The 14,827-nt window shown below is 56.1% G+C and overlaps 3 protein-coding genes across 7 annotated transcripts in view; 1 reads left to right on the forward strand and 2 right to left on the reverse strand.

The window, feature by feature from the left end:
* LZTS2 (leucine zipper tumor suppressor 2) overlaps positions 1 to 5,008 on the reverse strand; it is a 9,609-nt gene extending 4,601 nt beyond the window's left edge. The window contains exon 1 of one of the 5 annotated variants that reach the window (XM_057530356.1): positions 4,881 to 5,008. The gene's annotated coding sequence lies outside the window, so the exon portion shown is untranslated. Of the gene's footprint in view, positions 1 to 2,111; positions 2,556 to 3,728; positions 3,749 to 4,880 lie in introns of those variants that run through there. The other 4 variants (XM_057530357.1, XM_057530359.1, XM_057530358.1 and 1 more) reach the window with 4 other exon arrangements.
* A 1,824-nt stretch (positions 5,009 to 6,832) lies between these two features.
* On the reverse strand, positions 6,833 to 13,318 carry TWNK (twinkle mtDNA helicase). Its single transcript, XM_007187326.3, has 5 exons — positions 11,454 to 13,318; positions 11,020 to 11,260; positions 10,777 to 10,884; positions 10,327 to 10,468; positions 6,833 to 9,244 (listed from the first exon to the last, which is right to left on the reverse strand). Exons 1-5 carry the CDS (start codon positions 12,694 to 12,696, stop codon positions 8,924 to 8,926), a joined length of 2,055 nt encoding a protein of 684 aa, XP_007187388.1. The 5' UTR covers positions 12,697 to 13,318; the 3' UTR covers positions 6,833 to 8,923.
* A 46-nt stretch (positions 13,319 to 13,364) lies between these two features.
* Positions 13,365 to 14,578, forward strand: MRPL43 (mitochondrial ribosomal protein L43). Its single transcript, XM_007187329.3, has 3 exons — positions 13,365 to 13,548; positions 13,640 to 13,746; positions 13,860 to 14,578. The coding sequence occupies exons 1-3, from the start codon at positions 13,418 to 13,420 to the stop codon at positions 14,099 to 14,101; spliced, it is 480 nt and encodes a 159-aa protein (XP_007187391.2). The 5' UTR covers positions 13,365 to 13,417; the 3' UTR covers positions 14,102 to 14,578.
* Positions 14,579 to 14,827: the final 249 nt, after the last annotated feature.

Raw genomic sequence — 14,827 nt, forward strand, 5'->3', positions numbered from 1 at the left:
TCAGATGGTAATTAGGAAACAAAGAGCTAAGGCCAGGCAGTGCCCAGCCTCCCCAAGCTGGGCCTCAGTTTCTCCCAAACAGACAGGCGGCAAGGGTGGAGCTGGTCAAACAAGAACGCAGAGCTCTTAGGGAGCCCATAGGTACCCTCTGGGGTCTCCTGCCTCCAAGAGGTGGATGCAGGCTCATGCCTGTTTCCATGACAACTAGCCTCACCACACCCAATCAGTCAGGCCTAAAGAAGCCTACACAGACCCACTGCCAACCCCTATGAAACCTTCTAGCTTGGGACATTCCCCAGAGTAACCCCAAGGGGATGAGGATAGAAGCTCTACCATCACCTCTGGCAGCTGCTCCAAGATCTCATTTCCCTGGAGCCCAGGGAAGAGGGCTCCACCTCCCCAGGCCCTGCTCCTTCCCGGAAGGGGACATCAAGTCTCCACCCGGAACTCCCTCCCCAGTCCTGAGGCTGAAGACCAGGACTCAGGCATCTGCTGAAGTCATCATGCAGAACGGGAGCCAAGAAGTGGACAGAGAATTGCGTAGGAGTAGGAGTGTATGCATCTTACTTATTTGTGCGTGTGAAACTGTGTGCACAAGAGCATGAATCTGAGCACTGTGTTTGAAAACATCATGAATGAATGTGTGAGTATATATGTTTGGATAGATGCATTAGTACATTCAGATATACATGCATATGTATGTGAACTCATATGTGCATATCTTACAAAAGAGTGTGTGTAAATAGGGTGTCTCAGAAAGTATGTGAAAGTTACAAATGCATACATAAGTGAATTTGTGGTGTATGACTGTGATTATGTGAGAATATATTTGGTTAGATGTCCATTCATATATACATGAGTTTATGTATCTTACACAAGTGTGTGAGTAGGAAATGAGGGTGCACAAGTGTGTACAGAGCACCGTGTGTGCATGGGAGTATGTGAGAGAGAGGGTGAGAGCCTGGATGGCACGCAGGGCCAACTGGTGAGTGGGAGCCTGGTTTTTGTCACTCACTGGATTGTGGGGAGAGGAGAGATACATGAGTCTTTGCTTGATCTGCTCTCCTTCATTCTTACGTGTGTTCCGTTAAGTCCGCCGCCACCCCCCCTCCCCGCTCAAGTCAGAAGATCTGGAGAACCAGGGAGGTGTCCAGACTGAGGAAGGAGGAGCTGGGAGCTGGGGGTGGGGGTGACTGGTGTCCACGGAGCAGGGGCAGGGGCTGAGTCCACCCCACAAGCGCCAGCCCTGAGCAAAGCCAATGGAACACCCCCTCCTCTGCCCTTGCCCAGACCACTCCAGGGCCTGGAGGAAACAGTGGGGAAGGGGCTTCTTAGGGGGCCATGGGGGCTGGCATCTCTGTCTCCCTTTCCCCACTTCTGTGAGCACAGAGAAAGTGGAAACTGAGGGGAGGAGACAGAGAGATTCAGACAGGGACCCAGAAGACAAGAGACAAAGACAGAGAGTCCCCAGGGTCAGGCAGACCCAGTGAGCCGGGGTCCCTGCCCCCCACGGAGCCAGGAGCCCCTAAACCCAGAAGAGACACTGAACTGGGCCCTGAGAGCCAGACACCCAGGGAGCCAGCGCCAGGCGTCTGGAAAGCCAGGCCCAGCCAGCCAGTCTCCTGCTCTTGGAGCCCGAGAGAGAAGGAGGGGCAAGTGGAGGCTCCATTTTGAGAAGTGCGTTTGTGGCTGTAGGCAGGGAACCCCTAGCTCTCCCCAACATCCTTGAGAAACCGCTCCAGCACAGCACACACTAGTCCCCCCGCCCAGTGGGGACTGCTGAGGGCTGGGTCCAGCCGGGGTCCGAGGGAGGTCTGGCCTAGGTCCGAGCTCCCACAGACCTGTTTTGGGGGCAGAAGAGTTCAGGAAAGTCTCCCCCTCACCAAACTCCAAAGACCATCCAGCGGGATCAAGTCTGGAATCACGAGTTCCCATTCCGAGACCGGAAGCCGGGAGCCCCCAATCCACCCTCCGGAATCCATCCCCCCCTCCGACCCCCGCCGCTTCCATAAAGTGGGGGCAGCTGTGGAATGCCGCCTCCCCACGGGACCTCCGCCGTGCATAAGTTGGGGTCACCCCCAGGTCGCCTCCCAGCCCCGGCCCCCCCTCACCTCCACCGCGCTGCTCCATGCTCAGCCCCGGGCCGCCCCCAGCGCTCCACAGGCGCGCCGCCCGGCTCCAGCCCGCGCGCCGCTACTCGGAGCGGCCCGGTCCGGCCCGGCCCCGCCTCCGGGGAGCCCCTGGCCCGGCCCGGCCCAGGCCCCGCCCGGCCCAAGTGGGCGGTGCAGCGCGGGGGAGGGTCCGAGGGGCGACCCCGCCCCCGGGGCGCGGATAAGCGTAGGTCCCCCGCGTCACGCGTGTCCGGCGAGGCGCACGCACGCAGGGGCTACGCAGCGGGACTCAGGTTCCCTGCCTCCGAGGCGCGGTGGTTGTGTGTCTGGGGGCTCGGTCGGCTCAGGACTAGGCGGCGGCGGGTCACCCTGTACCCCTACACGAGCCCCGGGGCCAGCGGCTGCTGATCATTGTTCGAGCACAAAGGGCCAGGCGCCGCGGCGGCCGCCCTTCCCCCTCCGCTCCTCTAGTCGATGCCAACCCCGCCCCGCCCTCGACACACTCTCCGGCTTCGGAGTCCAGAGAGGGAGGCCGAGGGTCAGCTGCCCCCCACTCTGGGCCTTGCGCCCCAGCACAAGTCGGGGGCCGAGGTTTGGTGGGTGCTTGCCCCACCCGCAGCGGGTTGGAGGAGGCACGCTTGGATTGCGGAGGCGGCGCCACCTAGCGGCCTATTCGGAGAACACGCCCAGTCACCCCCAAGACCCCCCTTGGGGGGTCCCTACCCGACTCCCCAGCACTGTGCCCTCTCCCACGAGAGCCCAGGCCTTCCCCGAGCGCGGCTCTGTGCTCCCCAACTTTCCCTACGAGTTATTTGCTAAGAGAGAGGTCATTGCTCGAGAGGCAGCCCCTGGGCCCCCAAAAGTCACTGGGGTGAGCTGGTCCAAACTTACAGGCCAAGCCTACACGAGCCTCACAGCCGACAACATTCCACTGACTTATCAGGGTCAGGGATATTCTCACCCTCTGGCAAACAACACTGTCTTAACACCCACACGATCTTTCCCACATTCAGTCTCACACAGCCACAATCACACAGTCTGTCTCGTCCATCACAAGGTTCCATGTCCCTTCTTTCCGTAATCTTCAGGCCAACTCACAGAGGTACACTCGGTGTCACACGCCTAGTTGTGCACAAGCTTTCGCAGCTCGAGTTCCTTCGCACCCAGTCACAATCTTAAATACACTTCGTCTCCTAAGCATTTTTCACACTGACAGTCTTATTCACAGTCACAAAGACAACTACTTAGACATACACGTTGTATTTCACAAACATTTTAACACGTAGACTTGCCCGTAGGGGTCTCTGTGACCTAGTCAGGTCAGCTGATGCCCGCACCCCTGGGCAAGGACAGCCTCCTGCCCCCTATCCCCGCCCCCCAGGGCCAAGGCCCGCCACAGCTCCTCTACCCCAGGAAGGAGCATTCCCCCCCTTCCAGGCCACAGCCCTGGCCGGCTCTCAGCTCTATTTTTAGCTCTATGGAAAGGGTTGTTTTTCTTTCTTTTTCCCTGGAAAGGGAAACATAGCCCAGCCACCCTCAGGCTCACCCTAGACCCTCTGCCTCACGAGAACAGACTGAGCCGCACCCCCCCGTGGAGACCCCCTCTGCTGGCCTTACCCTGATCCCAGCCTCCTGGGACACCAGGAGCCTCCTCCCCTTTCTGGCAGCCTGCCCAGAAGCTCAGGCAGCAGCTGGGCTCAGCGTGTGTGTAGAGGTGGGGGGTGGGGCAGGGAGGGAAGCCGAGGGCCACTGCCCACTACCTCATTCCCTGGGGGGAAGGGGGGCCGTCCTCCCTTCTACCAGAGGGAGATAGGCCCACTCTGGTATTGAGGGGATGTGTACGCTCATGCATCCTCTGGGGAAGGGGGACTCCCACTCTTGCATGAGTGGGCCTTCTGCTACTACTTTGGGGGTAGGAGCTCCCAGTTCTGCAAGGAGGAGTGGTAGTAGGAAGGGGACCCACAGGCGCTCCCGCAGCTGCTCCCTGGGCTGAAGGACCGGGCGGGGGCTGCTGTACACTGCCATCCAGAATAGCACCCCCTTCAGGGATACTTTCAGGGATGGGGGCACCATGTTCCGGAGAAGGAAGACGAGGAACCCAGGTAACCCCACCCCAGCGCAACAGTCTCTGGTCCTCCTGCGCTACCCCAACTCCAGGGGGCGCTGTGTTCCCATTCCTGGGGGAGGGCTTATCACCTCCAGGAGAATGAAATACAGTCCGGCAAGGTATCTGGCAAACTTGCTTAGTACCGCGGAGGGAGGTTCCCGCCCCGAGGCTGGGGTGGGGGGAGCACAACCCGCTGGTGCGCGAAGCGATCACGTGCTCAGCGCCTGTTTACGTCTTAGTCTTCACCTGCGGGCTGCAGGGAAGCAGGAACCTCCGGAGGTGTCCCACCCGGCCCGCCCCCATCCGCGGTCACTGGGCGGCCCTTTTCTCCCACCCCCCTCAAGTACGCGACAGCAGCGCGCCCTGCCCGCTGGGAGTCCTCGCGGGCCAGTGGCGCTGCTCCACGGACTACTAGCGTGGGCGCGTCCGCCCCGGAATGCACGTGTGTTCGTGTGTCTCCAGTACGCGTGTGTCTGTGGGCCCGTCAGTGTGAGTTTCTGTGTAGGTTCCCTGTTCAGACTCCTGGCCTGCGGCCCCCGGACCGGGGACCCCCCTCCTCAACCCCAATCCCCAGCTTCCCCAGATCGGGAAAGTTCGCTCCGGGGCGGGGGTGTGCGGCAGGCGAGAGTTCCTGCACCTCCGCGGCCCCACCACTCACTCACCCAGAGCCACCTGCACCGCCGTTCCAGCTTCCGCCCGGCTCCTGCTCCAGAGCCGGTAGCTCCTTGCCGCAGACTCGCCGGCTCCCAAGCCCGCTCCGGGCTGCGGACTCCCAGCGCCCGCCCGCCCGGGCTTGGTGGAGCGGGGCGGGGCGGCTAAGGCCGCGCCCCCGACCCCGGCAGGGGAGTGGTCTGCGCAGCACCCCCTCAACAGCCGACCCAGTACCCAGCCCAGCTGTGGCTCAACGGTGGCCCAAGACTGCCCCTCTGGCCTCTGACTTCACAGCTTACTGGATTTGGTTTTTGACTTACAAAGGGGCCAGTGGCGCGACAGCCAAGCTAAGCTACCTGGCTGCCCTAACCAAGTTGGCTATAGGGCTTTACTGCCACCCTCCTCTGCTTTGTAGGGAGCCCACCCTGGTCCACTCTCAGCCCACCCCCCAGACACAGGGGAAACCCCTGGGAATCAGACAAAGAAGGCTCGGGTTTCACCAAAACAGACCCCGCCCTTCCTCACACACACCTCGGGGCTGGGGCTGCCCGAGCAGAACCAGCGTCTCCCCCTCCCCTGGAGTAGGTGTCTGCCCAGGTGAGCAGGCTTGCCAGTTCTGGCCCCTACGGAGTATGGCCAGGTTTCTCTCAGGCTCATAAAGTTCCACCCACAGGCACAAACAGGAAGTTAACCTGTATTGCAGGGAGGCACCGAGGGCTCCCACCCTCCATGGCACTCAAGGCAGCCTGTGATGTCTACAGGTATCTGGGCCATATTTGCAGCCTGAGTACTTGGGCAGCAGGAGTCCTGTGAGTTTAGTCCCTTCTCAAACCCATTCCCAGTAAAGGGATGGAGGACCAAGGCTGCCCCTCACAGGCAAGTGTGACAATGAATCTGAGGACAAGGCTGCAAATCCAGCTGGACTCTGCTGGGCCAGGCTCTTCCTCAGCTCTCAGGAAGATTCTTAATGTCCAGCTGGGCACAGGCAATTTGCCTCAATTCACTCTGGCTACGTACAGGGACAGTGACTCCCAGGGATCTTACACAGGACCCAGGGATTAACTACTGCTTTCTAGGCTCCAGGGACTCCTGAACACCCTTTGGGCTAATTTTGATGTGAGGAGTTCAAGGCAGGTGTGCAATGGAATGTGTTTGTATAGGGGGTGGGGCTGGGGGAGCATTAGCTTCCCCTCCCCCCCCATTCTGGTTTGTGCAGTGTGGGGGGTATCTGCTAGGAGGGTGGGGCAAGACAGGCACGTGTGTATCTATCCCTCTAACCCCAATTCACACAGAGACCTCACAAAAGTCCCCTAATGGAAATCCCTAAAGGATTTCCTGAGAACACACCAGGCATCCTAGGGAGACCAGAATATGGAACCCACATCCTTATAGGTAGGACTGACCTGGTGGTGTGCCTCTGGAAGGCATGGCTGATGTTCAACGTTATAGACCCTGGATGAGGCCTAGACCAGCCAGCGGCTGGGAATGATTACTGCAGGATTAGGAGGCCTGGCTCCAGCCAGTCTGGGAGAGACCCCCAAGAAGGGAGGCCCTGGAGGAGGTCCCCCCTCCCTCCCCACAGAGAACAGCTTTGCTCCAGGGTGTTTCAGGAGACAACTGTAGCCACAGTTTTCACACACCACAGACCAGAGACCCCAGACCATTCCACAGGGTTCCAGAGCCCCCTCTTAGGTTGACAGGGAAACCTTGATAAAGCAGCCCTGCTTTCAGGAAGCAGGAACCCCACTGGCCCCACCACCCTTTACAAAAGGCTTCTCCCCAGCCCCCTTAGAACATCTTGCGTTCTCATCACGCTTGCAGGCAAATCTAAAGGGAAACAGACTTTAGGATATCAGAGAAAGTGAGATGGGAAAGTGTCACCATTTAGCAATATTTCTTTAAAAAAATTTTTTTCATTAGAAGCAGATTTCTTTCTTTTTTAAAATATTTATTTATTTGGCTGCACCGGGTCTTAGTTGCAGCAGGTGGGATCTCTTTTTTTTAATTGCGGCATGTGGGATCTAGTTCCCTCACCAGGGATTGAACCCGGGCCCCCTGCATTGGAAGCACCAGAGCCTTAGCCACTGGACCACCAGGTAAGTCCCTTAGCAATATTTCTGACAGGTCTCTGGGTAAGTTATCTTACAATCTCCGGCAGGGTTTCTTAAAAATGACGATTCCTTCAGCCATAAAAAGAAATGAAATAAGAGTTATTTGTAGTGAGGTGGATGGACCTAGAGACTGTCATACAGAGTGAAGTAAGTCAGAAAGAGAAAAACAAATACCGTATGCTAACACATATATATGGAATCTAAAAAAAAAAAAAAGGTTCTGAAGAACCTAGGGGCAGGACAGGAATAAAGATGCAGATGTAGAGAATGGACCTGAGGACACAGGGAGGGGGAAGGGTAAGCTGGAACAAAGTGAGAGAGTGGCATGGACACACATACACTACCAAATGTAAAATAGCTAGCTAGTGGGAAGCAGCCACATAGCACAGGGAGATCAGCTCGGTGCTTTGTGACCATGTAGAGGGGTGCGATAGGGAGGGTGGGAGGGAGATGCAAGAGGGAGATATGGGGATAAATGTATACATATAGCTGATTCACTTTGTCATACAGCAGAAACTAACACACCATTGTAAAGCAATTATACTCCAATAAAGATGTTAAAAAAATAGGTTCTGCATTTTTAAACAAGAGCCCCAGTTCTGACACACACTAACATAAGAGAAAAGCTGAGAGGGTACAAGAGGAGGGAAATGTACTGGAGGGTGGCCAGATAAGAATATGCTGAGCTTGGGTCCACGATGAGAGGTCAGTGAGTGGCTCATGTCACAGAGGGACAGCTGGTCAGGCAAAGCCTTAGGCATGGGGCCCAGTGACCCACACCTCTGCCAGGGATCACATGGAGATCCTCAGGGAAGACAGAGATAAAGAAGCACCATCCAGTCTTCCCTAGGCCACAAAGAGATGTATGCATGCATGAAGACCCTTTAATACCCCTGCTTTCTTGGGAGCGCGCAGCTCAGACAGGGTGGGGGAGGGGACCTATCTGCTCCCAAGTCAAAGTGAGAGGAAAATCCAGTTAAAGACTGGGGTGACACCTAGTGGTCAAATAAGAAAAAGCACAGAAACAAAGGCAATGGAAACTTTTTTCAGTAAAACTGGAAAAGGCTCTACAAAAAGTCATGATTGCAGCCACTCCAGCAGTCCAAGGCAGCATACCATGGAATGAGTGTCTAGGTGGCAGGCACCCTGGGCTCACAGCTCCCTTCCATGGCTCTCTTCCAGGCTTCCACCTTTATGGCTGTCCCTGGTATTATAAGGGCTGAGCACCTAGATCCAATGGTAGTAAGCACCACCTCAGGGTAGGCTCCAGAGTGGGGAGCAGAGGAGATTGGTATCCACCATGTCACCCCTTGGCTCTGAAAGCCTGGGCTGGAGTTTTGGCAAGAAGTGCCCTATTCCCCTCCGGGTTCAGGGGGCCTGACCCCACTGCTTTTACCTCAACTTGCTCATTCCCACCTTAGGGCCTCAGTATTTACTTTTCCCTCTGCCTGGATTCCTTTTTCCAGATGTTCACATGGCTCAATCCTAGTTCTTCAGAGGCCCCAGCTCAAATGTCCTCTGCTCAGAGACACCTTTTCAGATCATAATCTAAACTAGCCTGTAAGCATTATCACATTACTGTACTGTTTTTTCCTTTAGAGCATTTTTCACTATCTAAAACTATGTTTTGTATGTATTTGTTCATTGCTTATCTTGTCTCTTCTACCACATTACAGGTTCTGTGGAAGCAGGGACCTCATCTGTTTTGTCAGTGCTATATTCGCAGGATGTAGAACAAAACCTGGCACACAGCAGGTTCTCAAATATTTGCTAAATTGAATTCTCTTGCAATGAAACCCTGCCCTAGGCTAGGCCCCTCAGATTGAGAAGGGCCCATAGCTCACAACTACAGGACAGAGGCAGCCCTAGCAGAGAACTAAGAAAGAGTCTCTACCCCAGCCTGTCCTGGCAGGCTCGTTTCAGCGTCCAGCTCTGCAATGCCTTCACCTTGAAGGCTTGGAGAGGTCTGGCTTGTTGGGGTTGGGGACCTGGTCAGAGTGAGTCTCAGAGATCTGGGGCACAGCCCCCTTTTTGCCAGAAGAGGGCTTTTTGGCCACTAGCCCATTGTCATCCTTGATCTTCTTGAGCCGGGCCTTGCTCTTTGGTGGTATGGAGAAGGTGAGAGAGCTCTTGTTGAATTCAAGTGGGAAGACACCTACGTCTCCATCAAAGCGGTTCTTGGACACCTGTAGATACCGTTTCCCTGGCCCAGTTACCAGCCTCCTGTCCTGCAGGATCAGAACATTGTCCGCTTCCTGGCTTGCCTGGGGGAAAAGGGGCAGAAGGAGGAAGAAGCAGTGAGAAGACATATAAGAGAAGCACAAAGGCAGGTTGAAGGTGCAGGGAGGAATATCAAGAATGGGGGAAGGGAAAAGTACTTCCCCCATCACCAAAGCTCTTTGAACTACTGACCAGAATGCTGGGGCCACTAGAGTCTTTTAGTTCCCTGACAACCCTTTTGCTGTCCCAGATTGTGTACACGCTGTTCCCTCTGCTGCTAACACTTCTGGCTCCACAGCTCACTCAACCCGAGCTCCTTATCATTTAGGTCCTGGTCTAAATGTTACACTTCATCAGAGAGACCATTCTTGATCCCTGTAAATAAAAAAGGCACTACCATCTTTCCACTTCTGTGTTATTCTCTTCCCCAGTTCCATGTCTGTTCCATTGTGGCACATAGTTTGTGTTCCTTGCCCTGTATTCCCCGTGCCCAGCCCAGGCCTGGCGTGTAATAGGCACTCAGTGTACCACTGGAAGCTCCAGGATCCGGCTGGTCCCGCTGCCCAGAAGGCCCCCCACTTATTTGCTTATTTAACACCTATTGTCTGACAAAACCCAACCCAACCTCTGTTGACACGTCTTCTAGGAAGTCTCCCCCCAGGCTGACTCAGATGCCTTTTCTCTTTTCTCCCAATACCTGTGCTGCCTATCATAGCTCTTATCATACTGAGTTGTAATCACTGTCTCCTTTTTTTCCCCGTTTTTTTTTTAGGCTGTGCCACGTGGCGTATCCTATCTAAGTTCCCTGACCAGGGATTGAACCCGCACCCCCTGCATTGGAAGCACGGAGTCTTAACCACCAGACCGCCAGGGAAGTCCCTCACTGTCTCCCTCTTTTCCCCATAGAATATGTGAGTTCCTGGAGGTCAAAGAGGGCAAAGGACTAACCATTATCAGCCTTTGTATTCTAGCACATGTGTTCCTCATGTCATGGCCCCAGAGGCAAGCTGCCTCCTGCCTGTTCCAGATGGACAGTCAAGATGATTTAAGGCCGAATGAGGGCTGTCCCTGGTCACACCTGCCCCCTCTACTTTCCATAGCTTGAGCTCCTCTAAAGCCCACTTACTTTGGCTGAGCCAAAAATGGATGCTGTCTGTAGTTCTTTATCATCATCTTCCTTCCGGGGGTGAATGACCAGTGTCACATGGCAGCTACTGTCTGTGGCAAACTTCCGAAAAGCCCCGATGATATAGTCTTGAGCTGCAATCCTACCCAACAAAGAGGTTACCAGACACAGAAGGACAAGAACAAACACATACTCCTGATTCGTTCACATCTCCCCGCAAACCACCACAACCTCACTCTACTTCCCTCTACCCAAGGACTCACACTTAAGTCCCTGTCCATACTTCCCACTGCCACACCCCACACCTCTACAAAGACAGAAATACATATGGGATGGTATGTTCCTGCACATATGTCAGGAAGCAAGAGTACAGTGTGTCTGCCCAAAGGCCAGCTGCCTGAGAAGATGTGTGTTTAAGTGGGTTACAGCTAGACAAGAGGAGGATGTCACCTGTCTGTGGACAGCTGCTCATGACCCATCATGAACTGCAGATTGTCGATAACCACATGACAAATGTCATACACGTAGACTGCATGTTGCATTGTGTCTATTACAGTCCTGGGAAGAGGAAGAGACAACGAATTCAAGAGTCAGTTACAAGTAATCTCCAGACCATGGCAGTCAGAAAACTCCGCTGCGAGTCTGTTCTCCCACCCTCCTATTCTTTGAAAGCTCCAGGCCTGGGAATCTCACCTGATGCTCTGTTGCCCATGAAAAGTCATGAAATAAAGGGGCAGGTCCTCAAAGCGGTCGGCCCACTCGTCATATTTGTCCAGTTGCTCTTCCAGTCGCCCCACAGCGAACTGTGTCAGCATGACCCGGGCTAGTCTCACGTTGCTGATCTCAAAGCTACCCCATAGCGTGTTCACTCCCTGGGTACACAAATCCAGGGCATATTCACTGATGAATGTTGTCTTTCCACTGCCTGTCGGCCCTGCATGGGGGGTTGAACACAGACCCGGGTGAGGAGTAAAGCCCTACCCTTGAAACCAAGACACGCACGGAGCCTTCAAAGTTGGGAGGGGAAGGCGCCTCTTCAACATTTACTGTAGCCCAAACCCACATGCTTCAGTCATCTGACCCTCTGCCCCCAAACCTGCCCAAGCAGTGATTTCCCAAAGGGTCACCTGTGAAGACCGTCAGCTCGCCCTTCCGATGTCCCTTCAAGAGACGATTGAGGTCGGGGAAGCGGCTCCAGCGAACGCCAGCTGCCTGCTCCACATTTGATAGTTCTCCTAGCACCTCCTCCCGAAGCTGCCGGAAAGACACGATAGACTTGTGCCAGGCAGGCAGGGCAGTACGCAGAATACGAGAAAGATTTAAGCCTTGGTTCAGAGCCTCCAGGGGAGAGGGCTGCTGGTCCCCAGGCCGCACCAAGGAGCATCGTTTGGGGTTCAGTTTTCGGGCGAACAACTTGGCAGCTTCCCAGGACCGAAGGTCATCCCCCAGCCAGAGCACAATGCGTCGGAACTGTTCGAGGTAAGGAAGCAAGGCAGGGGGTAAGCAGGCTGTCCCTCGGGGTAGGGCAAGGGTGGGCAGCCCTGTGGACTGGCTCAAGGCCAGGCTGTCCAGCTCACGACTCGTCAGCACCACCTCAACATCTCGACGACTGATCAGTGGTAACCCAAACAGGTTGTGGAAGGCACCAGGCTGGGGAATGGTGGTCTCCACATAGTGCACTCTGTCACCCTGGCCTTTGGCCCCTAGTAGCTTCAGGCCTCGTAATGCCAAACCTCCAGGGGAGAACCAAGGAAAGACAAGGCTGCGAGCAGGCCGCAGATAGCGCACACTGAAACACTTGAGTGTGTCATCTGTCACTTTGGTGAGGCCAAACATCATGCGAGCCAGCTGGGCCTCCTCTGGTTCAGGCAGCTCCCAGAGAGGTACGGCTCGGTCCCAGATCCTCTGGACCTCCTCACTGTCCTCAGCTTCTGGGGCCTCACTAAGCAGGACCCCTTCTCGGGCCCCATCCCCTTGCCCCTCCACGCTGGCCTGGAAGTCTTCCCAGCTTCCCTCTGCTAGGCTGGTCATGCAGAGAAAGCGACCTGTGGTCTTGTCAATGAAGAGGCTGAAGGAAGTGGCAGCACCAGTCTCGTCCTTGAGCTTCGAGGCCCCCACAAAGGGACTAGGTGCCCGCACGCAGCTGTGCCCATCCTGGAAGGGGATCCCATGGGCCCGCAAATATTGCCGGATTTCAGTTGCAGTTACAGGCAACACTGGTACCTCCAAGGCGGCGAGAGCCTCCTTCCTGTACCGTCTGCGAGGAGGGCCCAGGGCCAAGCTTCGTGGCAGGGCCCTCCACCCCATCCACGGCCCACGCAGTGGCAGCAGGATACGGAGGGGGTACCCACTTCGGAGGAGGACCCACATTCCTAGTCAAGCGGGGGAAGTCACTGCTTGAAATGCCTTAGGTGCCCGGTTCGGGTGCCTTCACTACTAGGTCAGACCCTAAGGATCCTGCACGCAGCTCTCTTCTCCCTCTGAATCCTCTTCAGCCCCTCTACATTGCCACCTCACATCTATGCCAGAGGACACGGCCCTTTCACGTCCGCGTCCCTTTGGCCGGTTCCCTACCTCTGAGGTCCTCCACAGCTGCTCCCCCCGCCGCCTCCCCTCCGCGCCGCCCCTCGCCGATGCGGTTTTTCTCGATCATCTCCTCGCCACTACCGCCCCTCCACTGCCCCTCCTCGTCGTCCTCATCTCTGCGGCCGCCTGCGTCCCTTCCGTAGTCCCTCTCCTCTGGGTCCCCTGCTAGAGGACCGCTCCGCCGCTCCTTCACTCAAGGGGACATCAGGCAACCTGAGCGCCACTCCTTCGCTCCCGCCGAGCTCCGCGCTCAGAGGGACGCCCGCCGCGCCACCGCCGCGTGGCTTTCTCGGCTCCACTGCTAGGAGCTCCACCGCTCCTGACCCCGGCCCCGAGTCACCACTCTCGTCGTGCCCCAGTCGCCTGCAACATGGGTCACTCGCGCCACTAGCCACAACCTCGGAAACAAAACTGCCGCGGCGCCAGTGTTCCCGGAAGAGGAAGCCTCGGGTTAGTCCCGCCCCCACACCGCAAGGCCGGGCTCGACGGCTTCGGAGCTGCGGCCATGACGGCGCGCGGGAGCGCGAGCCGCTTCCTGACCAGTGTCCTGCACAACGGGCTGGGTCGCTACGTGCAGCAGCTGCAGCGTCTCAGTTTTAGCCTCAGCCGTGACGCGCCCTCGTCCCGCGGCGCCAGGTGAGCCGGGGAAGGGCGCGGAGGTGCGACTCCAGGCCGAGGTTGCCCCGGGTCAGGGGGTCACCTTGCTCACCCTTCTCCGGTCCCTCAGGGAGTTCGTAGAACGGGAGGTGACCGACTTCGCCCGCAGGAACCCCGGGGTCGTAATATACGTGAACCCGCGGCCGTGCTGCGTGCCCAGAGTAGTGGCCGAATACCGTGAGTGGGGCCGGACGAGGGCTGGAGGGAGGCGTCGTGGGGCTCGGCCCGCTTGCCTGCCGCTCGTGTGACCCCTGACCCGCTTCCTCTTATCCCCACCTCCCTTCGGCCAGTTAACGGGTCTGTGCGCGAGGAGAGCATCCACTGCAAGTCGGTCGAGGAAATCGCCACGCTGGTGCAGAAGCTGGCGGACCAGTCGGGCTTGGACGTGATCCGCATCCGCAAGCCCTTCCACACGGACAACCCTAGCATCCAGGGCCAGTGGCATCCGTTCACCAACAAACCGACAACGCTGGGCGGGCTGCGCCCTCGAGAGGTCCAGGATCCTGCCCCAGCCGAGCGGCTAACACAGTGAAGAGTTGCTCCACCTACTCCAGTCCCCGGGTTTGGACTGACCCCAGTAGAGGTGGTTCTTCCTTCTGGTTTGGTTCACGGGAGACAGATGGAGCCCACCAAAGGGGAAGCTGACGCCAAAGCTTTTGCTTAGGATAAAGAAGAGCTGCCTGTTTCTTTTTGATGTCCACTGTGAGGGGCAGTGACTGTGAGTCTCCTAATTCTGATCCAGCTGACATCTCTGAAACCCGAGAGTCTTCAGATTTTACTGGATCTTCATTTCTTAAATCCAAATTGATAATAGTGATCTCAAATCACAGTGAGAGGATTTAAGGCTGGCTTCTGAAGAATCCCTTATGTCCTGTTTTTGCAGCCATTGACCAAGAGAGAGCTAGTACCTTATATCCTGCTGTGAGCATGGCATTGGGCTAGGCCCTTTATATCTGTGAATGTTTGTGTGTAGATTAGAAAACTGATGTTAATAAACTTGTCAAGGTCACACTTGAAGTCTACTTCAAAATATGTGCATATTTAAACTATAATGCCATTTTTTTGTCTTAAAACCAGAAGCAAAATGAATAATAACTCTTCAGAATGGTGTAGTATCAAAGGCCATGTGATTAATCTAGGCTTGCTTGACCCTTGGAGAGAGTGATTCTCAGGCCAGCTGATAAATAGGCAGCATCTTCTAGGCTTAGCTAAAAATGAGGTGAGGGACGGGGGGAGATGGTGAGAAAAAGAGCCAGGA

The sequence above is a fragment of the Balaenoptera acutorostrata genome, chromosome 16 (assembly GCF_949987535.1).
Source record: "Balaenoptera acutorostrata chromosome 16, mBalAcu1.1, whole genome shotgun sequence".
Taxonomy (NCBI): Eukaryota; Metazoa; Chordata; class Mammalia; order Artiodactyla; family Balaenopteridae; genus Balaenoptera; species Balaenoptera acutorostrata.

What these genes read in the sequence shown, in the direction of transcription:
- MRPL43 (XM_007187329.3), top strand. Translation starts at nt 13,418, where the DNA reads ATGACGGCGCGCGGGAGCGCGAGCCGCTTCCTGACCAGTGTCCTGCAC. An exon ending in CCCTCGTCCCGCGGCGCCAG is followed by an intron (nt 13,549 to 13,639) that starts GTGAGCCGGGGA and finishes CCGGTCCCTCAG; the next exon opens with GGAGTTCGTAGAACGGGAGG. An exon ending in CAGAGTAGTGGCCGAATACC is followed by an intron (nt 13,747 to 13,859) that starts GTGAGTGGGGCC and finishes CCCTTCGGCCAG; the next exon opens with TTAACGGGTCTGTGCGCGAG.
- TWNK (XM_007187326.3), bottom strand. Translation starts at nt 12,696, where the DNA reads ATGTGGGTCCTCCTCCGAAGTGGGTACCCCCTCCGTATCCTGCTGCCA. An exon ending in CGAGCTGACGGTCTTCACAG is followed by an intron (nt 11,261 to 11,453) that starts GTGACCCTTTGG and finishes CCCCCCATGCAG; the next exon opens with GGCCGACAGGCAGTGGAAAG. An exon ending in GAGCAGCTGTCCACAGACAG is followed by an intron (nt 10,469 to 10,776) that starts GTGACATCCTCC and finishes TTTGTTGGGTAG; the next exon opens with GATTGCAGCTCAAGACTATA.